Source organism: Onychostruthus taczanowskii, unplaced genomic scaffold (genome assembly GCF_017590055.1).
Source record: "Onychostruthus taczanowskii isolate IOZ18803 unplaced genomic scaffold, ASM1759005v1 scaffold144, whole genome shotgun sequence".
NCBI classification, from domain to species: Eukaryota; Metazoa; Chordata; class Aves; order Passeriformes; family Passeridae; genus Onychostruthus; species Onychostruthus taczanowskii.
The window spans coordinates 994,910-1,020,719 of record NW_024498619.1 but is presented as its reverse complement, the minus strand read 5'-3'; the positions used below and the strand labels follow the sequence as shown (position 1 = coordinate 1,020,719).

The following is a 25,810-nucleotide window of genomic DNA, read 5'->3' as shown; positions in this document are numbered from 1 at the left end:
CAGGAGGCATGGCTGTCCCTGCTGTTCCTCACTGCAGGGATCTCTGCTCACATCAGCCACTCTGGCCCCTGGAAGCATTACCTTGTGAGTTTGTACTTCAAATGGGACTCTCAACAACTGCAGGAAGAGGGGAAAATGAGCATGGAAGGGTGGTTGTGTCTCCTTTATTCCAGTAAATCAGGTGTCTGTTGCCAATGCACACTTCGGTGCTTCCTGTCATCTGTATTGAGAGATGGAAACCAGGATTAATATTGGAAGTGCATCCTGTCACCTCATCATATATTTTACATTCCTGGATCTGTGTTGTATGAAAATGCCTTCTCCACTCTTATAAACTTAAACTTACAAACTTTTTTTCTTTTCTTTTTCTTCTTATATTCCCACACCCTTCCCTCCTCCCCCATTTTCCTTCATTTTCCTTTTTCCATCTTTCCTTTCTGTTTCTTCTTTTTCCTTCCCCTCTCCTGCCGGTGTCCCGCAGCCCCACCCAGTGGAGTCTGGTGGCCGGTTCCGGCTCCTCGGTGCCAGGCAGACAAGAAGCTGCTGGAGGGGGTCCAGCAGAGGGTCGCAGAGACGGTGGAATTGCATCCAGAGGTGGTGAATCGGCGTATTGCATCTGAAGCATCTCCGTAACGCCGAGAGACTGCCCAAGGTGGGCGTGCTTGGTGTGCAAAAGAGACAGCTGAGGGGGGATCTCACCAATCCATGCAAACATTTCCGAGGGGAGTCACAGAACGGTGCCAGGCTCTGCTCAGTGGTGCCCAGTGACACGAAGAGGAGCAATGGCCGTGAACTAAAGCACAAGAAGTTCTCTCGCAACGTGAGGAAGAGCTTTCCACGGAGGGTGGCAGAGCTCGGAAAGAGCTGCCTGGGGAGGGTGTGGAGTTTCCCTCTCTGGAGACATTCCAAACTCACCTGTCTGCGTTCCTGTGTCGCCTGTTCCAGGCGGCCCTGCCTTGGCAGGGGATTGCGCTTGGGCTCTCCAGAGGTCCCTTCCAACCCCAGCAATTCTGGTGTTCGGTGATTCTGGGGCGGCGGGCGGAGCACCGACCCCCTCCCGTTCCTCCCTCCCTCTTGTCTGTCCCTCCCTTTCTCCCGTCTCTTCCTTCCTCCCGTCCGTCCCTCCATCCCTCCCTCCATCTCTCCCTCTCTCTCTCCGTCTCCTGGCGACGCCGGGACGCGGCGGCAGCGCCGGGGCCGGGGCAGCGCTGCCATGAGCGCCCCGCAGCCCCGGTGAGTGGGCCGGGGCCGGGGCCGGGGCCGGGGCCGGTCCGTGTCGGGCTTCCAGCGCTGCGGGAATGGTGCCGGGCTCGGGCCCGCCGGGGCAGAGAGGGGCGCTGGGGGTGCCCCGACCCGCCCGAGAGAGTCCGGGGAACCTGCCCGGCAGCCAGGGGCTCCCCTTCGGTAAGGCCGTGCTCGGCGCAGGGGATGGAGCCGTGGGGATGGGGGGCTGCTGCTGCAGGTGAGTCCCTGGTTACCTGCCCTCGGAGCGGCAGGCTTTGAGTTCAGAGGATCCGGACTTCCCCGAGCTGATGTCACAGACAAACAGTGAGGAACAGAGAATCTCTGCAGGTCTCTATGACAGAATTTGGCACATCCTGGTATAGTGGGCTATGGTCTGAGTAAGCAAGCAGCGGTACAGCCTGCTCCTGGGCCACAGACAACATCAGCAGCAGCAGCACAGCCCTTTGGCTCCCCGTTCCGTGTGCGGCTGTGAGGCTTCAGACTTCCTCGGGGCGGGGGGAAAGGCAGATGGGTGCCAGGCAGAGCACAGGCACCGTGGTCCCCTGTGACTCTGCCAGTGAATAACTGAAGCTGTGGTGCTCTCTCACATCATTTATTTGGTGATCGCTGATTTAATGGCACTGTGAAATAGTAACTGTGAAGGTTTGCTTTGCAAAACACGTAGGATGTCTGCTGTGGCTTTGTCTTGATATCCTTCCAAATGAGTGAGAGTGGTCTTAAAATTTACTGTGGTACACAGCTCTGGCTCTGAGTGTAGGGCTTTGGGTAAGCTGCCAGCTGAGAACAAATATACTGTTAATAAATAATAGTGTCGATGATCATAGCATCATAGAATTCTAAATAACCTCAAATAGAAACTTACTGACCTAAGAGTGACATGTTGTCACTGGCTGTGGTGCCAGAGAAACAAACATTGACGCTCATCTTGAGAAGAGCTTCAGACATACTCCAGGAATGTACAGATCAGTCAGTTTAGGTTCTGTGCCAGGAAAATTGTCTGCTATTCTAATAAAACCCCAGCATTTTTAGAGAGAAGAATGAACAGGATAAATGGGCAGAGATAAAGGAGTCCCAGGAATACCCAGGAAAGGGATGTGATTACTGTGACACTCAGGCTGAATAGAGCTGTCTGAGGCTGGTGCTTTCCCTTTGCTGTGTTTGTTCCTAACAAGGATTTTGTCAGTTCTGCACTTCTGCCTGTTGCAGAGGTTTCAAAGGTGATGTTTGTGTGTGGTTCTTTAATACTGGAACCTTGAACAAGACAGCTCAGACAAGAACTTCTCTTGTCCTTTTGTTGATACCAGGAGCAGGCTAAAGGGGAGCAGTGGCAGCTTTGCTGGAGTGCTCCTGGCCATCCCCGAGGCACGGGTCCATGCCAGCGTTTATGGCTGCAGGGGATTCCAGGGCTGCAGCTCGTGGCTGCTCTGGCAGCACGCAGCCAGACCCCGTGGGCCCGCTTGCATTCTTTCCAATGATTTAATGGGTCTTGGTTCAGGCCAACGCATTTCCTTATTTCCTCTAATACCCTTTTGAACTCTGAATTTAATTCAGCATTTTTGAGGGCCAGCCTGTTCATAATTTAAAAGAGAAAATACGTGTTCTGAGACTTTGGTGAAACAGAAAGTGCCACAACATTGTGTTCAGATGGGAGCTGCATTTTAACTAGTTATGTGGTCCAAGATGTCTTAGGTGGAAGGAAGTAAATTAAAGGAGTTGGATTGAGTTTCTCCTCTGCCTCAACATGCCGTTGCCATGTGATACCATAAAATGAATACTTAGCAAAATTGGTAGAATCTGGTGGTTTCAAATGCAAACTGTGGATTAAAATGGTAACACAAAACATTTGCTATCATACCAATGTTTAACCAACAGGCATAAAAGGGTAACCTACATTGTTTGTTTAAAGTTTAATTTATTGTTGGCAGCTACCTTTGAGGTTATTGTTAAACCCCATGTAAAATTCCTGTAAATCTATGATCTCTTCAAGATATTTCTCATTTCTTTCCTTGAATATGCTTTTGTGTGTGGCACATCAGCCTAGCAATAGACATATTACTGAGTTTTCCAGCTGAAAGGGATGTAATAGAAGCACAGTGCATTTAAATCTACAGCCAAAGAAAACAAAAGAGTTCAGTCTCTTGTGTAACTTGAGCCCAGAGAGCCCAGAGGTCAGGCTGAACATATTGTGTGACAGGTACCTGAGTGTGTGAACTGCACAAATGTGAAAGGATTTAGAGTCTTACCAGCTGCATCCTAGTGTCACTGACTTCTCTACTTGTCCTGTTTTCCAGAGGGTGAAGTAAGATACAGTTGTGCTAAGAATAGTTGAAAAACATAACAGCTAATTATGAATGCTTCGGTTTTTGTGTTCACCTTTCACATCTGAGGCTCAGTTTTTTGAAGCTTTGCTCTCTGCTGATGTGATGGTTGTAGTGAGGCCCTGGCACAGGTTGCCCAGGGAAGCTGTGGCTGCCCCATCCCTGGAAAGGCTCAGGCCGGGCTGGATGTGGCTTGGAGCAGCCTGGGCCAGTGGAAGGTGTGGCAGGCACCCGCAGGGCCGGGCAGAGTGGCCGGGGAGCTGAGCTGAGCTGTGTGAGCAGCGGGAGCGCGCTCCCGGCGCAGCGCGGTCCTGCCCGCGCTCGGGCGCGTCCCCAGGAGCTGCTGCTGCTGCTGCCGGGGCTGGCCTGGCGCTCCCCAGCCGTGCTGCTGGCAGGGCTGTCCCCCACTCTGCTCTTGGCCTCAGCTGCAAGGCACGTGTTTGTGACAGGAGTTCCCAGGAAGCCACCACGTACTGCTTTTACACAATCTGATGGGCATTTACCTGATCAAATCCAGGACGATTTGCTAAGGCAGCATTTTGCGTAGCAAACGAAATTGGGTAGCTCTGTTTAAAGTAGACTGTAGTAATTTGTCAGTCAAAGGGATTATAAACATCTCCATTTTATTTATTGCAGCATTCTTGAAACCTATAACAGTCTTACAGACAAACACCTGGTTGGATATTTCAGCAATGCCAGGATAAGACGACATCTTCAGAAATCAGGACTGGTGAGACTGAAAAGTTTCCCTCAATTCTACATTCAATTCAAAATGTTTTTATGCTTTTTTCCCCCATATTTCCTTTTGCTCATTCGAGTTTCCCTCTGCAAAGTGTTTCAGTTTGCAGATATACAGCATCATATTGGCTCACTCATGGTTTTTTTGCTGTGAAATGCAAGCATCTTTGACTTGTTTAAATAGCTTCAGTGTTATTTTTCAGAAGTGTTTAATGGAAAACTGAAGGATTTGGTAAAGGTGAATATGCTGAACATTTTATTAAAAACACTGGTGCCCTCCTAGGTGTGACTCATTTGCACAGGCAGGTGCAGTAGGGCAGCACGTGTTTAATCCTTTCCACCCCTTTGGGCAGTGGCCTGTGGAGGGTAAGGCTGAGCCCTAGGCTATTAGGAATGTGGCTGCTGCTCCTCCCATTTGGCTGGAGGAGCTCAAAGATAACGCAGTGCTGGAAGGTGGGTTCCAGCACCACGGCAGGGCCAGAGGTGGAAGCAAACCAGGAGGAGGAATTGGTCTTCTGGGAAGTTGTACTGTTTCAAAACACACTTTATTCCATCTCCTCCTTTTCAGTAACACTGTGTTTGTGTACGGCAGATCTCCAGGAGCGGAAGGATAATACCCGAGAAGGAATACCGTCTCAATGCCCTAAGGAGGGACCACCAGAGACACGTCCAGGAGTGCTTGGCTGATGCCATATACCACAAGGTCCTTGACATAGAGGTGTGCCCTTGCTGGGGATGTGTGAGCCTCTCAGGTGTCTCCTCACTGACAGCCAGGGGCTGCTAACCTGTACTGGACTGTTTTCCATGTGTGCTCTCATGCTCCCCTGGAAGGCTCTTTCCTGCTGGGAAAAAGGACAGACTTTGTGCTTGAGGTTCCCCACATGGAACCTCCATGGGCCTCTCATTGTCACACCATGCTATTGGGAGAGCAGGCACTGTCCTGGCTTTCTTATTGCTTTTGACAGCTCTCAGGTTATGAGATGATATTCACAGGGCTAGTTTGCTTTAAAAAATTCTGATAAAAGCAAACCAGTTTGAACATATTTATATGCATGTTATCTGAGTACAAAATTTGGGCACGTTCCTGTGGGATATCAGGAATGGAGTTGGTTCCTACAACTTTAGCAGCTTTACCAGTGCTCAGTTGCTCCCTTGGCTGTGTGAATATATGCAGGTGAAATGCAAATAGATTCAATCCACAGTAGTTCTATTACAGGGCTCAATGAGGGTAGTGGCTAGGGAGAAGGCATGGGACAAGCAGGACAGAAGCAAGAGTTCTTGCACACTCATGATGGCCAGTAATGGGATTTCTCTTCCTCTTATATTGATAGCATCATCATCAGCTGGGGCTGAAAAAGAGACTCGATTATTCTATGAGGAAAGAGATGATGCAGCCAGCCAAGGTAAGGCTTCAGCACTGCTGATGGGGCCTGGCAGTTTTGCCTGTGTTGAGTAATAACCATGAGCCTGACCAGTGATTCCTTGAGACAAGTGCTCTGCCTCTGACATGGAAAACTACAAGAAACAGGCAAGTAGAGGATGATCCTGCCCCAGTTACATCTGCTTCGTCTAGAAGTTCAGGACCTTCCATTTATGCATTTAATTCCTTCTGAATCTAGTTATTCTACTTCTGCAGTGTTTTTGGTTGGGTGATTTAATCATGAATTGCATGAAATGGTAGCTCCTTGCATTTCTGCATAGTAATAAACGTATCTGCTCTCTGATATGTCTGTTTGATGCTCCATTGTTCTCGGAATGACAGAAGTTATTAAATGTTCTCTTTTTCCAAGGCATCTGTGGTTTTACATATGTTCTTCACATTCCTTCTCAGTTTTCCAAGCTGAAGGTCCTCAGTCTGAATTTTTCTTACCTGAACCATTCCAGGCTTCTCATTACTGTTGCTATTTTTTTACTTTTTCTCCTTCTACTATTTCTGTTTTGAAATGGAGAGCCATAACAGAATGAATAATACATTCTCCTCCCAGTAATTCTAGACCTCTGTGCTTTTAACTGCTGATGAGCACTGAGCCCATGTGTTTGGTTGTTTGCCACTCCACAGGATTTGGGCAGAACTGGCATGTGAGAAATCAAAGAGGTTTTAGGAGTCTTCATTTAGGTGTCATGTAGGGTGAACTTGATTCTCTAGTTATAGTCATGGAAATCCCATAGAAGTCAATGGTTCTTCTCCCCATGCAATCACCTGAATTCATATGGGAAAAGTCATCCTCATTTTGGCAGAAACATGCTCAGAATTTTATTTCTGTGTTAGGAACCTGAATGCTTTGAGAAGAGTGCCTTGAGAAGGTGGCTGCTTCATTGAGCAGCTGGTAAACAATGTCAGGTCTGTTAAACTGTAAATAATACATCTATAAGCAAGTCATGGGGTAAAGAGAGGAGGAGATTTTCCTGAAAGACACTGGTCGCTATGGAAATTGCAAAAGCATAATTTGCTGATGGAACTCCTGTGGTAGGGAGTCACCCCATGGAAGCAGCGATTCTGGCACCCTGTCAAGGGATACTGGGTTTGAATACTTTTGGAACTTAAACCAGGACTGCTTCCTCCAGAAAGACACCTGCAGACACCTGATCTGTGTGTGCTGTGCTGCCATGCTGGGATGCAGGAGCCTGGCTGGAGCCAGCAGTGTAATTTAATTCTCACCTCACCTGTTCAGTGAATTCATCCGAGTTGCTTGTCTGAAAGGAAAGGAGAAAGGCAGATGGCTGAGCAAGGGAGGGTGAGAGACAGAGCTGTCTGTTTCCAGTGGGGCAGCCATCTCAGTGTTGGGTTGGTGAGATGAGAAGGTGGTGAGAAGCTGCAGTCATAGCAGGGAAGAGACAGGTGCACTCAAATTTAAACTTCAGACAAACCAAGAATTGTGAGATACACAGAAACAGCCGTGGATTGAATCTAGTGGGTCAGCAGCTGGAGAGAGCTGCAGGAAAATGAATCAGAGGGGGACAAGTCTTTGTGCTTGCCCCTCACATTCTCCCATGATTTCCTTTCTTTCCTTCACCATCTGTTCCATCAGTCCAGGCCAGCTGATTGTCACATCTGTCCAGTGAAAGGCAGATGTAATGAGACAGACACCGCTGGTTTTGGATTCGGTGCTTCAGAGACGCAAATTCCTTTTCTTTCAGATGGAGCAATCAATGGGAGAAGTTGTCCATGTGTACTCCCCACATCCACCCATCGCTCCCCGGAACCACCACGCGCTCTGTCCTTTGGTGTCTGGAGAGAGAACTGGTCGCTCACAACAGGTGAGTGTCATCAGCCTCTCCTTGGGCTATCGTGGAGGCACAGGCAGCTGAGAGTGTGCCCGTGCACCTTAGTGCAAGGCATTCCCTGCCTGGATCATTCTGGATTAGGGCCTCATCCTTGATCACTTGAGGCTGATTTCCTGTTTGCTGGCTTGTGTTAAAGAGGAATCCCCAGAAGCTAGTGTTGCAGGAATGGCACTTCAGAACCTAGAAAAAAAAACCCAAAGCCTTTGCTGTCTGATAAATCTGCGTCAGTCTTTCCCTTTTAGCTGCCTCATGACCTCAGGCAGGCCAGTATTAGTGTGCTGAGCATTGCCAGTGGACACAGGAAAGGTTATGCATGTTGTAGAGCCCTGAAAATGGTGGGGGGTTGAAGGAATGAAATCAGACTGGAGCTCATTTCAGAAGGCTGTGTCTAGGAGCTCTGACTTTTGCTCTTTGTTAACAGCAAATAAGGAATGTTAATATAATGGTACTAAAGCCTGAAGTCAAAGGTCAAATATTTAGGTCAGTTTCAACTGGCTCTCTATATCAATACTGATAATTGATGCAGATTGAAGAGAAACTTTTGAGTCCTGAATGACCTTCTCTTCATACAGAGGGCACCTAGATTTGGAGTTGATTATGATGGTGGACGTTGTTCTCTTTATCGCCGAACCAAGGAGCCTGCCTGCTGTCAGGTGGTGAGTTAACCTCAGTTAAACTGTGCTGTTAGGTGTTAACATTTCAGCTTGGTATACAAGGAAAACATGAAATAACACAGTCAGAAAAAGCTGGATATTGAACAAAAATACAAAAATAGGTATGTTTTTGTTGTGCATTCTCCCTGGGCCCATGTGCTGAAGTCCGTAGCACGCTGCTGCAGTTTCTGTGAGTTTGCTGTGTGGTGGTGAGACAGTAGCAAACCTCGTATTTATGGCCAAGAGTTGTTTTGAATGGTCAGTTAGAGGTGCCTAAAGGAGTCTGGCTTTTTGGAGTCGGACTAGAAAATGTCATGTCCTGTAGATACCTGAAATCACTCACCACTTCCAGATGTCTTCATCAGTGCTATTATTTTTCTTTGCGGCACTGCTCTGCACTGGAAGCTATACATTGAGATTTTGTCATTGTTTTCTTTCTCCTTTTGTAGAGTTCCTTGCGACCAAAAACAGCTCCAGGAGATGTACAGCAGCCCCCTCGCCTCCAGCCCCTTCTTGGCTGGGCTGCAGCAGGGTCTGTACCAAAGGCTTCCAAACAGAAGTGCCATGCACTGGAACATTATCAGCAGTTTGTCTGTGGGGTGAGGCTGCTCTTAATTCTGAAATCAACTGTCCCACTTCAGGGACAGTTTTATAGTATTGTTTACTGTGGTTCCCAGAACTGTGTATGACAGGGAACATCCCTTCCAAATGGCATCAATTGTTATTTAAACTGTCCTTTTTCACTTCCCCTCAATTTTCAAGACACTGTCTTACTGGTCTAATGCCCAGTTCTTGATCACAGTGAGGAAAAATGTGATGACCTACCTTTTACAGTAAAAAATCCTTCTGCGTACAAAATTTTCTCTCTCTATGTAGATTTTCTCTTATGTGGAGAGAGAGGCAGCACCTGGTTGACTCCAGGAACTTTGGAATATTTTCAGCTGCAAGTCCTACAGGTTTTCATCATCACCTACAAAGGAGTTGCAAAGTAGCAAAAAATTTCTTTTTTTGATCATTCCTTCTGCTAAATCACACTAGTGGGCTTAGAGAATGAGAGTCAAATATGGTCATGATATATTTGCAGTTACTTTCAAGTGATATTTGGACTTGTCTTCTGTTCTAGAAAAACATAATGTGATTGGTTTTGTGATATGCATTCCATGGGGTGAGAGGGCTTTGGAGTGGGACTGTGATCTGCTACCACTGGCTGGCAGATGCTGTGTAAATAGCTCCCTTCTGATCTGTGTTTGCTGTGTTTGGGGTGGCCATGATTCTTTCTCCAAGAATTTGCTGATTGGTCCTGTTTATGTCTACTCAAATTGTGGGTGATTTCATGGTTTCTTTAGTGCTCACCACTGACAAAACAGCTAAATCAGATGTAAGGTCTGAGAACACGATGCAGAGCTCAGAGCCACGGCATGCAGCATTTACAGAACTTGTTCTCTAGTAATGTCTCACTCTTACGGGCTGTGGTCCATTTCATTCTGCAAGAGGACTAAATCTCTATTCAGATGGGGAAGCAGCATTTTGAAGCACATCTTGTATAACTGATGCCAAGTCATGTTTCTGTTGGACGACTGGCTGCTCTGGGGCTGTGCTTTCCAGCTGCAAGGGAGCAGCAGCTGCAGGGCTGTGCAGGGTTCTTTCTGTCTGAGATGAGATCTCGGCGGCGCTGGAGCCAGGGCTTGGTGTGCACTGCTCTCTGGATCTCTGGCAGTGACATTTTCAAGCAATATGAATGTTGCCTTGCAAATTAAAAGAAAGGGGTTTAGCACAGAAATATTTTAATGAGCAGAATTCCAGGCCCCAAGGTAAGGAGCTGTTTCAGAAGGATGCCTGTTGCTCAGTGTACCAGGAAGTCAGTCCATGGCCGGCCCCATATGCTCGGGAGCTGGTTTTGCAAAATGTCGCTTCACTGAACTGTTTTTCCAGGGGGCGAGCGGTGAGTTAACGTTGAGGAACCCAATGGATTACATGGCTGGCGTGTCACCCTACCAGCCCCCTGCCAGCAAGCGCCGCCGCCGCCAGGTGCCGGTGCCGCCGCCGCGCCCGCACCTCGGGGACCGGTGCATCCCTGGCATCAGGCGTGGGCTGCCCGTAGAGAGGTGGTTTCATCCCACCACTGCATTCAATGAGCAGTTCTTGATCAATGTAAGTAGCCTGTGTCCACGCACAGGTGCGCTGCATTCCGCACTGGTGTGTTTGCTTAGTGCTGGGAGATGTGCATACCTAGTTTGCATAAAGAAAATGCATAGCTATTAAAATATATAATTGCTATGCATGTCCCTGTAGCCTAAAACATTTGGTGTTTCTCATCAGTTGGGGAGAAAAAAGGTGCTGAACAACAACCTAGATCAACAGTTATTCAAAGCCTTCCCTTTCAGTCAATCTGATCCTGTTCTGGCACTAGAATCTCAGGGATTTGTGAAATGCCTTCAGTCCATGAACATTGCATCAGTTACACTGTCTCCAGCCAGTTTTAATTCCTGTAAATAAAGTTGTAGGAACCCTCATCTGGGTGGGATGATATGGGTCATTAAACCTGGTTCTTGAAATTTAGGGCTATTCAATGCATGGGGTTTTCAGCTGGAAATGTATCCCACACCCTCTGCATGTTACAAAGCCTTCCCACTTTAATCAGCCCAGCCCTTGTTATAAAAGCCCCGAAGTCTCAAGTGTGGGCTGCGCAGATGTGAGCTTTGCTTGCCCCTTGTTGGAGCTGGGAGCTGAAGGCATTTCTGTGCATTTTCTGCTGCAGAACACCAAAGGGTTCCCCAAGTCCCCGTTGTGCAGCAACGCCTTGGTCACCATGATCTACCTAGGAAAGAGTAAGCACGTGTCTCTCCGTGATTACAAGGATGAAATCAAAGTCTATCAGCAGTACTGTGGAACAGAAAACATTTGTGTCTATAAAGGCGACCTGCTGGAAGGAGGTAAGGATGGAGTCAGAGAGTTCATATTGAGTGTGACAACATTGCTTTTTTGCTAAAACTTTGCCCTGACATCAGAATGATTACAGCTCAGCTTGGTCAAGATATATGTATCCAGGAATGTTTATACCATCTGCCTCCACATTAAACCTGGATCTACTGTCCCATGATTGAAAGTGAGGTTACAATTACTTTTGCAATGTAGAATTTAGAGAATTGATTTAACAAAACACTTGTGGCTTATGCTAATTTTCTCTAGAGATACATGGTTAATAGAGCAGTAGTAGTGATAAACTGTCCTTAAAAAGGGGTTATCTGAGTTGCTAAAACACATCAGTGAATGTTACTTCTTATCCAGAAGGAAAAGTACATACTGGGAGCCCAGTTCCCATCTCTTTTTGTGTGAGTGCAATTCCCTCAGAGCAGTAAAAGATGAATTGTGTTCTGGGAAACTGGACACAGGAAATGGCTGGGAGGCTCTGGCCTTTATCCTGCTGTAGCAGTGAGTGGCCAGACTGGCAGTGTGACATTTGTCCTAGCTGTCCCACTTTAGGATTCTGGGGCTGGCAAGAGCCAGGGCTGTGTGTGTGGAGGGGTAGAGTTTAACCCACTGGTTCAAACTGTTGAGCAGACCTGAGAACCCCAGTGCCTGTGCACAGAGGGCTGGGTGCTGTGGTGATGCATTCAGATACAGCAGTTGCTGCGGGCTGACGGTGAAGCACAATGTTTTCCTGTGACCCCTTTCTCTCTGTAATTGCAGATACCTTCCAGTTCATCTCTAAGAGGTACCTCGGTTACCCATTCAGCCTCACCTTTTACCTCAACGGGCTCCAAGTTGACAGGCTGAGCTGCTGCTGCGAGTACAAAGGCTTTCAGTGCAAGAGGCCTGCCCGGCTGCGGCGCAAAAACACCTACTTCAGGGTGCTCCATGTGGCAGGAGCACCGCCTTGCTACAGGTATGGAGAAAGCACACTTTGCTCACAAGGGCTTCCTTCAGAGAGCTTCTCGCTTGTTTCTGGTCTTTCCTCTCTGGCTCCACGCAGCTCCAGAGCCCGCTCAGTTTCTCAGTGCCCCCGGAAGGTGCGGGACGAGGTCACCTGTCGAAGAAGGGAGAGGCGACACCAGATGGTCATCAGCAAACTCTCCGTTTAATGATAATCATACACTTGGTTAAATACAATACTTAATTAGCTCATGCATAGTGCAAAACTGTAGCTCATCATTGGTTAATGTGTTATTTGCGTCATTGCATCATCTGAAGGTCTCTTCTGCATTTTTGTGATTTTAGAGCTAACTCTCAGTCCCTAATTCTGCAACTTATTGATACAGTCTTACCGAGACTTTCCCTCCTGAAGGACACCCTGTCCTTCAAGATATCATTAGCCTCCTTTCCCATCTAGTTTTATCAGGCCAGTTTGACTGTGTCCTTTCTCATCAAGCCATTCCTGCACAAAACTCTCTACATTTCTGTATCCTTTCTCATCAAGCCATTCCTGCACAAAACTCTCTACATTTCTGTGTCCTTTCTCATCAAGCCATTCCTGCACAAAACTCTCCACAGTCACCTGTCAGCTCTCCCATCCAAGGGTAGCAGCACAGCGGCTCCCGTGGCTCCCCAGCCTCCCCGAGGTGTGGGGACAGAGGGGACAGTGCTGCTCTTGGAGCTCGGGGCAGTGGCTCTGGGGTGCGGCACTGTGGCCACAGCGGCAGCGGAGTAAATACCGAGCGTGCTGCTGGTTAGCTGGGGTTTCCAGAAGCCTTTTTTGTGATCATTGATTTTTAAACAGCTCTGCCTCTGAAGTGAGATTCTGTTGTAATAGTCCTAGTTCAGAATAAGGCAGCACTGAATATTTGCCGTGGTTCAGAAAACAAATCTGTGCAGAAAGGTCTCGGGCAAATGTCAGTGCTGTGACCAACAGCTGTGACTCTGCCAAGAGGCTTTAATTTTCATAAAATCTTCCCTTCATGCAATTGTTAATTCAGGCCATACATAAACTTACAGATGTGGATAATTTAAAATCTTTTGTGTTATTTTAATAAATAATTTTTAAAAGAGCAGCTAGCAGTTGGAACAAGAACTCTTCACAGAGGTGTACTCTGTTCCTTCAGATAAGGACTGAATTCTAAGAAAAAAATGCTAGTTTATTGTAACATAGCTTTTGCTCCAGTCTAACAATGAACATGATTTATGTTCATTGCATGTTCATTGCATGTTCAAAGGAGTGAGAAGCACCTGAATTCAGAATGGCTATAGTGGCTATAGATTTTAGGAAATGGCCCAATCTCAGCTTTTTGTGATTTCTATAAAAATTTGAAGTGAATTTTCAGAATTTAATATAGTACTCAAAAACTGGATTAATTAATTCCTAAGTTACTCCCCCTTTCTGTCCCCCTTTCCCTCTTAGTGATATCTCTCTTTTCCTGCCTCTTATCAATCCAGCCAACCTTATCTAATGACTAAAAATCATCTCCATTAACTTCATTTTCCCCATAAATCACAACTATTTTCTCACCCCTTCAGGCCAAGTGCACTTGGGTTTGTTTTCTGCTCTATGACATACATTGGATGCCCATTTGGTTCCCAGTGAAAGTCCCAGTTGATTCTCCCTGGTGGGTCAAGGCTTTGGCTCACAACGAGGTGATGCTGCAGTGATTTCTGTACCATGCTGTACGCCTTGGTCTCAGAGCTTTCTGCTGGCCAAGGTCCAGCATTTCTGTACAGCTCCTGACTGTAAGAGAGAGAGCACATCACTCCATTTTATACGAGAGGGGCAGTCTCAACAACTCATTCAAAATGCTCTGTTTTCCATCTGTTTGGGTTTCTTTTAAGTAGGTAATTAGAAAATTGCTAACTTTCAACCTTCTTCTTCCCCCAGATAATTCTGGGGAAAACCAACAGATAACAAGCAGATAAGTGCAGAAACCCCCAGCCTTACCCACAAACCCTCAGTTATCACACTACTGGGAGTTACAGCAGGATCTGGATCCAGAACACGTCTGACAGAGCTTGTCTGCCTTTCTCAGTGGTTCTGTCTTCACAGCCAGTGCTTGGTGCAGCTTCAAATTAATGTAATAATTTTGGTTCTGTTTGTATGTCAGCTGTAAGTGTAGGCAGCATTACTGGCCTTCAAGCAAGAACTGCACCTGTGTTAGGGGAGCTCTCAGGGATTTCAGGGTGCTTCTCCTTGTGAGTCACTGTGGTGGCACAGAGGCAGATGGGTGTTTGGTTTCCCTGCTAATAACAAGCTGAACTCACTATGTCTGCGTCCCTCCGTTGTTCAAAGCAAGAAAAACGTGACACTTCCCAATTTGTGTTATTTTGTAGGTGCTTTCTTGCGATGGGCCTGGACAAAAAGCTGTTCCCTCCCAAGAGGAAGATTAAGTGCTACACGAGGCCGCACATGTGTTCCTGTTCTCCTTACTGCGCGCACAGCGAGCCCTGCGACAGCAGCGCCGTGCAGAAATCAATCGAAGGCTCAATGTCACTCACCATGCCAAGTCAGGAGGAAAGTGTGCAAACTATTGACGAAACACTGGAGTCTGAGTAGGAGTCCAGCGAAGAAGAAGAAGAAGAAGATGATGATGATGATGAAGAAGAAGAAGAAGAAGAAATGGAAGACCAATCTTTTGAGGAGACCGAAGACACCACCACTCAGGAAAACACCAGTGAAAGTGGTATAGTATTCCCAAACATGAGCAGGGGATGATGAGAAATGGGAGGGGATGGTTCTGGAGAAGGAATGGGATTGTGGACCACCAGCTTTGACTGGGGCATGGGAAACGTGGTGATGTCTCTATTGGGGCCACAGAATTTGGGTGGCTCCTTTCAGCCACGCAACAGGATGAGGTGGGGTTTGCAAGAGCCAAGAAAGTGAGTAGGGAGGGTGGTGAGGCAATGGCACAGGCTCCCCAGAGCAGCTGTGCCTGCCCCATCCATGGAAGCATTCAAGTGCGAGTTAGACGGGGCTTGGAGCAGCCTGGGATAGTGGAAGGTGTACTCAGCTATGGAAGAGGTGTCAAGTCTCTGCCTTCACTTCCTCCTTATCATAATCTTCTTTGGAGGCAATCACATTCACAGAGAGATTTTAATTCCTACTTCCTATTCCTATTTTTGCTTTCACAGTTCTGATGTGTTGCTGCTCATCTGACACTCGTTAGTCCCTCCGGATGTGTGTTTGGGATTAATGAAGCCTTTTTCCTTCAGGAGGAACTGCCCTTCTGACAGAGACCTCACTGCCAACACTGCAATTGGAATCTCAATTGATTTTTAATGCAGAAAAATAAATCTCCTTATTCCCTTAGTTCTCATTGTCTTGGTAATTGATTGTTTGCCTAACTGGTTCTGCTTCAGGAATTCTTCATTTCTGTCCTTGGTGTTCTGTCACTTCAGTATGTTAAAAGCCCTGATGGAAGGAAAGGAGGGCAGCAATAAAATCTCCAGAGCCAAGCAAAGGGCTGTGGAGGGCGGGAGCTGGACTCGAGGATCCGTGTGGATCCCTTCCTTCAGCTTACTCCGATCTGTCAGATGTCACAGGCTAGTGCCTGGCTGAATTCCAGAATGTGGATATAAGAGTGGTAACTCTGTGCAGGCTTTGTTTGTACTGGGATTTCCCCTGGGCCCTGGAAGAGCACATTACAGCAGTGTGATAACAGAGTGCCTCTGCAGTGCCCTTTGGCTGGATTTCATTAAATGCACTGAGCTTATAAGACACTTCTTTGCTATTCAGTCATGTCAATATACATTGATGGTACTTTGCACTATAATATATTACCTTTCTCCAGCTTTCTCAATTGCTTGTAATTTTTTTCATCACAACCAGTTTTTCTCCTGTTATAAGAGATTCTTACATTTAATTTCTGAGTTTTCCCAGCTCTAAATTTTTCTAGTACTTTCTGTGGCTGGCAATTTTGTTTATTTTTGTTTTAATACCTTACTCATCCCTGTTGTTTTGCTACATTTTTGCTACTCTATGAAGAACACAATGTTTTTTATGATAATATGCTCTTACAATTCTTATCTGTGGTCTTAGATTCTCTCATGGCTTTAAAAAGACTGAGGAACTTCAAGGGCAAAAGGAGATTAATGATGTTAATTAATATAAACTCAGAACATTAACACTGGTTCAGTGTTTCTATCTGCTTAAAAAGAACTTTTTAAATTGTGAATTCTGTTTCCTGTCTCACGGTACAATTCTTCTTTTTAGAATATGATGAAGATTTTGAAGCAGATGAAGAAGTTAATGAAGAGGGACAGACTGGTAATCAAATCAAGGGAACGTCAGAGTCATCCTCAGATGATAAAACCCATAATTTAGACTATGGAAAGGAGAGTGAAACCTCATCTCAGAAGGCACTGCAGGCCTCTGGCAGTGAGAAAGATGAAAGTGGAGGATATTCTGGTGACAGGGACTCTGAAGATGGTGCACCAGGTCAGTTTTGTTCATAGCAAGGCTTGGAGAAGCTGATCTGACGCATGTTTTACAGTTTGCTGTGTCCAGTATGCATGTTGAGTCTGCACAGGAAAACCGATGCCCTTCCCACTGAAATGCTAAAGCACAGCTGTTTAATCTGCTATTAATTGTGCCACTGAAGTGCAGGCAGCCCCTGGCAGTGAGAGGTGGCCTTTGCTGAGCTGTGCAGGCGCTGAGGTGGAGCAGGCAGCAGGCAGGCTCCCAGAGCCTCGGCAGGACAGCCCTAGTGTCAGCAGGCGCTCACACCTGGGAATCTGTGACCCCTGACACCTTCTGAGGGGCCCCAGGAAACCTGACAGGCCACCCTAGGGTTTAAAACTCTGTCTTTAATGGCCCTGAATATGGCCCTCATTTATTTGGCTGTGCCAGAGAGCTGGAAATAGTCAGATCGCGTGAAGGGCAAGGCAATGGTGCTGAGCAGGGCTGGGAGTGGGACTGGATGATCCTCGTGGGCAACCTCCAACCCAGCTGATTCTGTGATTCTGTGATTCTGTGATTCTGTGATTCTGTGGTTCTGTCTGTAGAGGAACCCGCTCGGTTTTCCCATGATGGAGCAGTAGTACTCTGGATGGGAATCTTTAAACTGGGGCTGTAAGGTTTCTTGGTGCAACGTGTTTTTCAGAACATGCACTGCTGCATGCATTATTGTTCTGACACTTTTATTTTCTTTGCCTGACTGGATTTCTCAGTCTTGAGTTAGACCAATCTCTTCTAGAACCCATGTAGATGGTGGACAGCAGCAGGGCTGTGCAGCAGTCAGCTCTGCTGTTCAGCTCACTGTTAGATGAAGGATTACGGCCTTTTTTCCCCTCAAATTTTCAATTTTTGAATTTAATGTGATGATGTCTGTATGTTTTTTTAGAGGAGATGGTGAAGTTCTTCTCCAGTTCAACGTGCAGGGTTCACACATGGTTTTGGAGATCTTTCTAATATTCAATGAGTTAACAGAAGGGCACTGAGGTGCTGTTGCCATGGTTGAGGTCTTTTACCAAATGAAGCTCAAGAGTCTGTGCTAAACCCTGTCTGAGCCATATTTAGAGGTGCATTTGGAAGTGTATTTCTGTGTGATTGACAGAACTACTCTGATTTATTTCTATTATCAGAAAAAACCCTCCACATTAAATGGCTTTAATTTTAATACTTCATACATCTAGGCAATGTTCTTCTATTTACACTTACTGGAATTTTGTCACAATATCCTCAGATGGTATAACTCAGAGAATGCTATTGCATGGGATTGTGTCCCTTTGTGAGTGCCCAGTGAACGCAGAGGTTTAGTGACAAATACTAAATTAAAATTTGCTGTTTTCAGAGAGGAGGCCTGCAGACTCCTTCTCATCCATGAGCACACAGTGCAGCACTGAGACTGACTCTCGTGCTGAAATGAAGGCAGACAATGTGAAGTGCAAAGAGGACTGCAATATCAAAAGTACATCTGATAGTGCAGCACATGCACACTATGGAAATGAGAATGGGGAGAAGAAACTGCTCAGAGTGGAGGAAAATCAGGACAATTCTGCACTGGAAAATAAAGGAATAGATGAAGCAGAAAAGACAAAACCAGAAGATCTAACAGCAAGGGAAGATACTAGAATTTTTCATGAAAACCTAATGGCAATGCAGCATGAAAACCCTGAGGTTAATGGGGAATTCAACCACACTGGGTCAGGAGAAAGCAACATGAATGAGGAGGAGAAATGTCCTCCAGTGCCTTGGGAGAGCAGAGAATTGAACAGTGAGGATGGCAATGAAGAGTCTCCTTGGTGTGAGGAAGGAGGTGGTGAGTACAGTCCCTGTGCACAGCTCTGCGTGCCTGTGCTGCTGCACTTGCCTTGTGCTCCTTGCTGGTGCAGCACGGGGAGCTGGGGCTGCTGTCAGCTCAGCATCTACTCAGAACACAACACTGCCTCACTGTTCCTCTGCTAGTGTTTCAAGTGCAAGGATTTGTCAAAAAATTAACTTTAAACCATTTTAAAGCTGAGATGGCTGAATGGCTTCTACTCCCCTTTTGCTCTTTAATGGTTTCTCTTTCTTGCTTCCTGTTTTCTTTGTGAAAGTTTTTGAAGATTGCAAACCAGTCCAGGAGGAGACAGCAAAGGCAACTGGAAATGATCATCCTGTGAATTCTGACCCTGAGCCTGGTGATTTGTGTGCCAGTGAGGAAGAAAAGAACACAGCAAATACAGAGCATGGTGCCAGTGAAGGTAAGATTGGCTGTCAGTCAGGGACAAGGATTAAATTACTCACCTGAAGCCTTTTATCAGAAGTGTTTGCCCTTTCCCTTTCCTTTGGCCATCAAAGTCTCCTTGTGCTTTTTTTCTTTCGTAACTTGTAAAAAATCAGGTGACAACTAGCTGGCATCTGTAGTAATGTATAATTAATGCTTTTTTGGCTGCTAAATGGTTCTAGGAGAAGAATCCAGGCCATGAAAAAACTGTGAGTCAGGAAATAGCTGTGGGAAGCAGGAATGTAGTGAGGTTCCATGTGCTTCCTAGTAGTGTGCAGCCCCTTGGGAAAAGCCTTGGCTCCCAGGGGCAGGAATTAACCCTGCATTATTCCCTGGTGTAATTACAGAATCCACAGGAAGCTGAATGTTCTTTGTCCTTTGCATATGTTACAGCAGCAATTTGTCAGCTATTTCTGACTTTCTAAGTGCACTGTCGAGCTTACAGATGTTGCACACGCACACACGAGCTCCCTGCAGGTAGGGAGGGAGGCAGAGCAGGCAGCACAAGCACAACTGGCCCTGCATCAACATTTTTAGTTAAACTCTTTATGGCAGATGCCAGAACAGCAGTACTAAAGACACGGCCAGAGCGCAGGGATGTGATGAGAAGCAGCACAGAACGTTCTCTTTGGGTGCCCAGGCTGGTGTCCCTCATTGCTGGGCAGAAGTGGCACCTTTAGCACTAACCCTGAGAAGCGTGTAACACTGACGGGGTGCTGAGTAAAGCGATGTTTGATTATCCCCTAGCAGCAGCAGGTGGGGGTCCCCCGGCCGAAGGGAGGAGCAGCCCTGACGTGCAGGAGGCGGCAGCACAGGCGGGACGCCAAGGGGAGGCCACAGGGCCGGGACAAGGCCTGGAGCAGGACGGAGGCGCCGGCAGCCGAGAGGCCGCAGGAAAAGCTGCAGGAGTGGCGGATTCGCCGTCCCGGGCAGGCACGGGGGCTGCGCTGCGGGAATCCGCGCCTGAGGAACATCCCCAGGGAAAGGGAGCGGGGCAGGCGGTGAAGCGGGGCACGGAGGTGGCACCTGGGGAGCAGGAGGTGCTGCTGGAGGGGATGGAGAGAGAGGCGGCACTGGGAACAGCTGCGGGACAGGGGCCGGCGGGGGCACTGCCAGCACGGCAGGCAGACAGGGCCGTGCCCCGGGGGCAGGAGGGGGCTGCGGGCGCTGGTGAGGAGGAGGCTGCAGAGGAAGGCCCCAAAGGAGCAGTAGGGCCCCCAGCAGAGGAGGAGGAGGGTGAGGCAGTGTCCGGGGCAGGGGAGTCCCTGTCTGCAGGGAAGGACACGATGGTGGGTGCTGTGTCAGAGGGAGAGGAGCCTGTGGAGGATGCTGATGTGGCAGCAGATGGGAAGGCCAGAGCTGTGGGCCCTGAAGGAGGAAAGGTTGTTGAAGAAGAGTTTTCTGAAGGGGAGGAGGCTATGGGGGAGCCTGGGGCTCTCCGGGAAGCACTAGGGGATGTGGAAACAGGAGAAGCAATGTCTGGAGGGGAAGGGTTTGTAAAGCCAAGTCAGTTTTCCCAGCTAAAAGGGTCAGGGGAAGAGTGGGTGGAGATGGGGAAAGCTGTCCCAGGAGCTGCAGCAGCACCTGAGAGTGCTCAGGCTCTCCAGAGAGGGGAGAACACGATGGAAGAGTCTGTGGAGCCTGACAAGGGTCCTGTCCTGGACGTGGCACCCGAGTTAGGGGCACTGGGGGGTGCTCGGGGGGATCCTGTCACTGAAGGGTCATCACAGGAGGAGAGGCTGGCAGTGCAGGAGGAGGAGGGTGCAGCAGAAGCACTTTGGAATGGAAACCCATCTGAGGGCAGCAAAGCAGAGACAGAGAGAGCAGTGGAAGGAGAGGCAGTGGGAGGGTCTGCAGGGGCGGCCGGAGCAGGCTCGGGGGATGAAGAGGAGGGCGCAGATGGAGCAGCAGGTTCAAAGGAGCCGGCAGCTGGGACGGAGGGGTGGCTGAGGTGTGGGCAAGTGACAGGGGAGGGGAGGTGTCCCGGGGAGGGGGCGGTGGGCGAGGCGGCGCCGCCGGCCCCGCGGCTGTGCGGGAGCCGGGCCGGGGAGCCGGGGCTGGTGGCCATCGCTGTGCGGGGCGGCCGCGCCGGGCGAGCAGCCCTGGCCGGGGGGCCGGCAGAGGCTGGGGCTGGCGCGGTGGGCACAGCGGCGGTGGCACAGGAGGGGGCGATAGGAGCAGTGCTGGGGGCACAGAGCGGGACAGGGGCGGCAGGGGCACAGGAGGCGGCGGCCGGGGAGCCCGGGAGGGCCGGGGAAGGGCTGGCCGGGGCACCCGGGGCTGGCGGGGCAGCGGGAGGGTGCGAGGGCCGGCAGCGGGAGGCGGGAGCCGAGGGCCGGCAGCGGGAGGCGGGCGCGGGGCGGCTCGGGCCCCCTCGGCACCGAGAGGCGCTCGGGGCCAGGCCGCGGGGCGAAGAGCCGGCTGCAGAGAGCTGCCCGAGCACCCCTGGCCCTGGGGACCGGGCAGCGGCTCCGAGCGGGACAGGAGGGTCCGCGGGAGGCGAGGGGCCGTGCCCGGGCACCCCGCCGCAGCTGGCAGCCCCAGAGCCAGGCACAGCGCGGGGCACGGACGGGCGGCAGGAGCAGGGGATGGAGCAGGCAGCAGCGAAAGCCGAGGGGGAGCAGCCCGGTGGAAACACGAGAGAGGGCGGGGTGGCGGGTGTCTCGGCTGGAGCCGGGGAGCAGAGGCAGCGCAGCCCGGTCGGAGGGAGCCCAGGTGTCCCGGCAGCCGCTGGCGCGGGCGAGAGGAGCCGCAGTTCCCGTCAGGTGAGTCCTGCGTGGGGCAGGGATGCCACTGCTCTCTTCACCCTGTGAGTAACACCGCCACCTGTCACGTTTCACTGGAGCAGCTCCTCAGCCTGCAGCCGCTGCCCCCAGCAGCCCCCAGGCTGGTTCCTGTCAGAGACTGGGGATGCACCACCTCGTCCCATTCCTTATCCCTTCCTTCAATGTCTGCTGATGGTAGCTGGGTCAGGGGATGATAAATCCTTGTGGGTGGCGGCTCTGCATTGTTTCCTATTCGCAAAATCCCGTGCAAATAAATGCCTCTGCTGCGGCACCAACTCTCACAGCCCCTCTGCCCTCCCTCCCCTCCGGCCGTGCGGAGCAGCTCCCTGTACCCAGCATGTCGCAGCTCTGGTGGCAGCGGGTGAGCCCTGGGAGCACTCGGCTTCCCTGTTACTCTGGCCTCTCCTTGTAGATGTCACAGCAGCACCTCAGTAGCTCCGAGTTCAACACGTTTTCAGTGATGTTTGGTTATTGTTTTGTAGGATAGTGCAAACTCAGACCCACTCATCACGTCCTCAGAACAGGATGGGGAAGAAACTCTGCTCTGAGCTTTTTCTGCAGCCCCTCAGTGCTGTGTCCTGTAGCATGCCCTCAGCTGGCCGTGGGTTTGTGCCGGCTGGGATGTCACTCCTCTCACCTGCCACGTTTCACTGGAGCAGCTCCTCAGCGTGCAGCAGACAACTGCAACCAGCTTGTGTTTGCCAGCCCAGGAAACAGCACTCCTCTGGAAGGATGAAGGCAGTAATCACAAGGATTGTTCCACAGCTGTCTGCCTTGTTTTTCTTGAAAAACAGAGAAATACTGGACTGACCGAGCTTCCCCTCCTCCCCTAGGCACCACTTGCTCCTGCCGGCAGGCAGGCAGAGCTTTTATCCTGGGATCTTCCCTGCCCCATGCCAGGGGAGGGGAGCCCTCCTGCATGCACAGTGCCCCCTGTGCCAGGGCCGTGTGGGGGGCTTCCCTCCCCTCGGGCATCCAGGCTTGCTGCTGGCCGCACTTCAGGGCATTCTCGGCGCGTGGAAATTTTGTTGAAAGCTGTTAAATCAGAACGATTCTAACAAGTATTTGTAAATGCATGAAGCCTGGCCTTCTGCTTTTGCTGGAGTCGCTCAGGAGTGGTCCGTGGAACCTCAGCTGAGGCTGCCAGGAGGGTGGGCAGTTCAGTTGTCTCAGCCTGGTGCTGGCTGCCCATCTCTGCTGCCCAAGGCTGTTCTCAGCTCTGCTGCACCTCTGGCCACACTGGGGCCCCTAGGACCCTTTTGGGCCGGGCACCTGGGGCTGGGTGTGCAGCAGCCTCTCGGCACTCCAGGCTTGGTGGGTGCAGCAGACTCAGCCACACAGTGGGGGACTGTCACTGTGTTTTCAAGTAGGGAAAAGACACTGAAATGAGCAGGATTTTGAGTGGATTGGTGCTGTGAGTCACTTCAGGTCAATATACATGGAACTGGAAACTCAAAGATGCTCAAGTGGCTGCTGTGTGTTTGCTCCTAGAGATGTTCCTGTCCTAGAGATGGTTGCATTTGTGTGTTCAGTCTGCACATGCCGCAGAGGGTTGTGTTTTCTCTGTCCATACTCACACCTACACGTTCACTCAGGCCTATTAAATACCTGTACCAGTCTGTGCAGCTCCTTCAATTTGTGCCAGGGCTTTAACTGTAGGAATAGCCCCTGCAGTGCAGCAGGGCCTGAGCTTCAGAGTCTGTCTCTGCTTGCCAGTGGGCTGATTGATGGTGGAGTGAGTCTTGAAATATTTATAAGTGACACTTACGTGTATGGTTGTAACAGTTGGGGGAGAGAATCCTGTGGTTAGGAACACATATGTGGACTTCCACAACATTAGTGTCCCTGTCATTTGAGCAGGCAGAAGTTTGGTAAATAAGCAAAACCATGGAAATGGATAATTGTATAGGTTTGGAAAAGCTTCCCATGGCCCTTTCTGCTTTTCTATATGGTGCTAATTAGTAATTAACTTCAAAGTGAAAAGTAGGTTGCACTTAGGGAAAAAACAAGATGTGCAGCAAAAAGAAAAAAAAGACTAATTATTACAGTGAGCATATGTGAGCAAAGCAAACTATCCAACAGTGTTGCCACTGGCAAAACTCATTCTTGGCTCATCAGGAAGGCTTTTTTAACTCCCTGAAGTGTCAGGTATTTTCAGTTGCCTGTCATTGGCTTCTGATGGTTGTGCCTCAGATGTGCCTCAAACAGCTGGTGACATTCCACAGCTGAAGAGATGCATTCAATCAGTTCAAAACCACGCCAGCTGTGCACTGTGGACACAGGACCGGAAAAATTTAAAGTCTAGCTCCTGGAACTGGGCACCAAGCCCTGGCATTTGTGGCAGATGTGTGGAACAGTGACTGACAGACACCACCAAGGATGCTGGGTGTGGACAGCACGGGCAGCTCATCCATCTGTCTGAAGTGAAGGCTGCAAGGTTTCCTGACTGGGAATTGCCTGCGGGGTTTTGGGGCTTAGCTGTGCAAACCAGACAGGACCGACCCCTCTGCCTGCCCACTGGGGCTGAGCCTCTGAGGCAGCCCTTCTGTGCTGTGCCAGCCGTGCCTGTGCTGGCTGGGCTGTCCTTGTCCTGCCTGTGCTGTCCTGGCTGTGCTGTCCTGGCTGTCCTGGTTGTTCTGTGCTGTCCTGGCTGTGCTGTCCCGTGATATCCTGGCTGTCCTGGCTGTTCTGTGCTGTCCTGTCCTGTGCCATGCTGGGGAATGTTGGGACCTGCTGCAGGAATGCCAGGCTCACTTCTGGCTGCTGTCCAAACCCTTGTCTGCTTGGAGGCCAGATTGTTTTAATCTAGATCACCTATTGCTGATATGTTAAACAATGTAAAATATCACTACAGCTGCCAGGCACTGGCAGGTCTCCAAAGCAGGGTAAGAATCCTCTTAGCATCTCATTCTTGGTAAATATTTTGGTGTGCTGGGGCTTCTCTGGGAACAGCGCAGGCTACTTGCACTCTCACAAACTGCTTTGGAACATGTTCTACTCATTTACATTTTTCAGAGTTTTTGTTTGTTTCACTAAGTGATGACTCCTGTGAAACACATTTTCCCCCTGAGCCTGATTTTCTTCTATAGAGAGCAATTAACTAAGACATTGTATCCTTCAAGGAACCAGCAATTTTAATTAGTATTAAAATTAATTGCAAGCACTTCTCTTTGTAAAGAGCTTTTAAACTAAAAAAAGTTTTGCATTCTGGTATTTTTGTTGTTTTTGTTTCCGTGTGTTCCCCTCTGACGTGTTCTGAGACGGTGCTCAGGGATGACACCAGCAGCTCAGGTATCAGTGAGTACACAGAGGGAGTAATGCACATGAAGTCTGCCTCCTTGCTCCACTTTTGTTTCTCTAATCCAGTTTAGTTTCTGGTTTTCAGGCCTAGTCACTGAATGCAGAGTCACTGCATGGTTACTTTAAGCAAGGGAAAAAGAATGCAGAGATATTTGTAAGAAAAAAGATCCCGTTGAAAAAGAATCAGTGCTGGAACTGATTTTTCAGATATGACAATGGATCCTTTCTGCACCCATGGTGTTTCTGGCCAATGCAAAGACCAAGGAATGACAGCTAATCTCTATCCACCCTCTTTCATCAGCCTATTCCCTGCCTGTGCTTCTGTAGCTCAGCCATGTGGAGCAGATCATCATCTGGCCAATTAGAGCCAGGTAGGCAATTCTCATCAGCATCCCAGATGCAGCTTCTCCCTTCTGCTCAGCCCCTCTTCCCTCACAGCATGCAAACTGCCAACCTTGCTTGTACTCCTAGGAAAAATACAACAGATTTCCTGCAGTTGTAGACAAATATGGATGTTGTTTTGTTGTGGTTTGCTGGAGCTTTACAGTTGCTCTTGTTCAGCCCCTTCCACGAAAATCTCGTGACTTTTTGGGCCAGGAGATTGCAGACAGGGTCCAGCAGGGTCCAGGTGAGCCCCATCGCAGGCTTTCCTGTGTATTTATTCTGACATTTCTATTGTCCCAGCAGCTGCTGGTGTAAATGGAGCAGCACCTGAGTCGTGAGCCCAGTGGAGCAGTGGTAACCACTGACTGGTACCAGGGGCAGTGCTGGGAGAGCTGTGACAGAGCTGCAGCAGCTTCTTCCCATTCAGCTTTTCAGCAAGTGAAACAGAACAGATGGAAAACGACCTCTAAGCT

General features: G+C 49.2%; 1 protein-coding gene across 1 annotated transcript; it reads left to right on the top strand.

Annotated features, from left to right (window-relative positions):
- The first annotated feature begins 1,213 nt into the window (after positions 1-1,213).
- ERICH3 (glutamate rich 3) lies at positions 1,214-23,802 on the top strand. Its single transcript, XM_041398349.1, is given in 17 exon segments — positions 1,214-1,233; positions 4,200-4,293; positions 4,894-5,019; positions 5,633-5,704; positions 7,440-7,559; positions 8,689-8,838; positions 10,172-10,390; positions 10,998-11,172; positions 11,930-12,125; positions 14,495-14,844; positions 16,374-16,598; positions 17,953-18,420; positions 18,698-18,844; positions 19,615-21,632; positions 22,141-22,286; positions 22,288-22,336; positions 22,339-23,802. Coding segments are annotated over 17 exon segments (4,626 nt in total). The 3' UTR covers positions 22,390-23,802.
- The last annotated feature ends 2,008 nt before the right edge of the window (positions 23,803-25,810 follow it).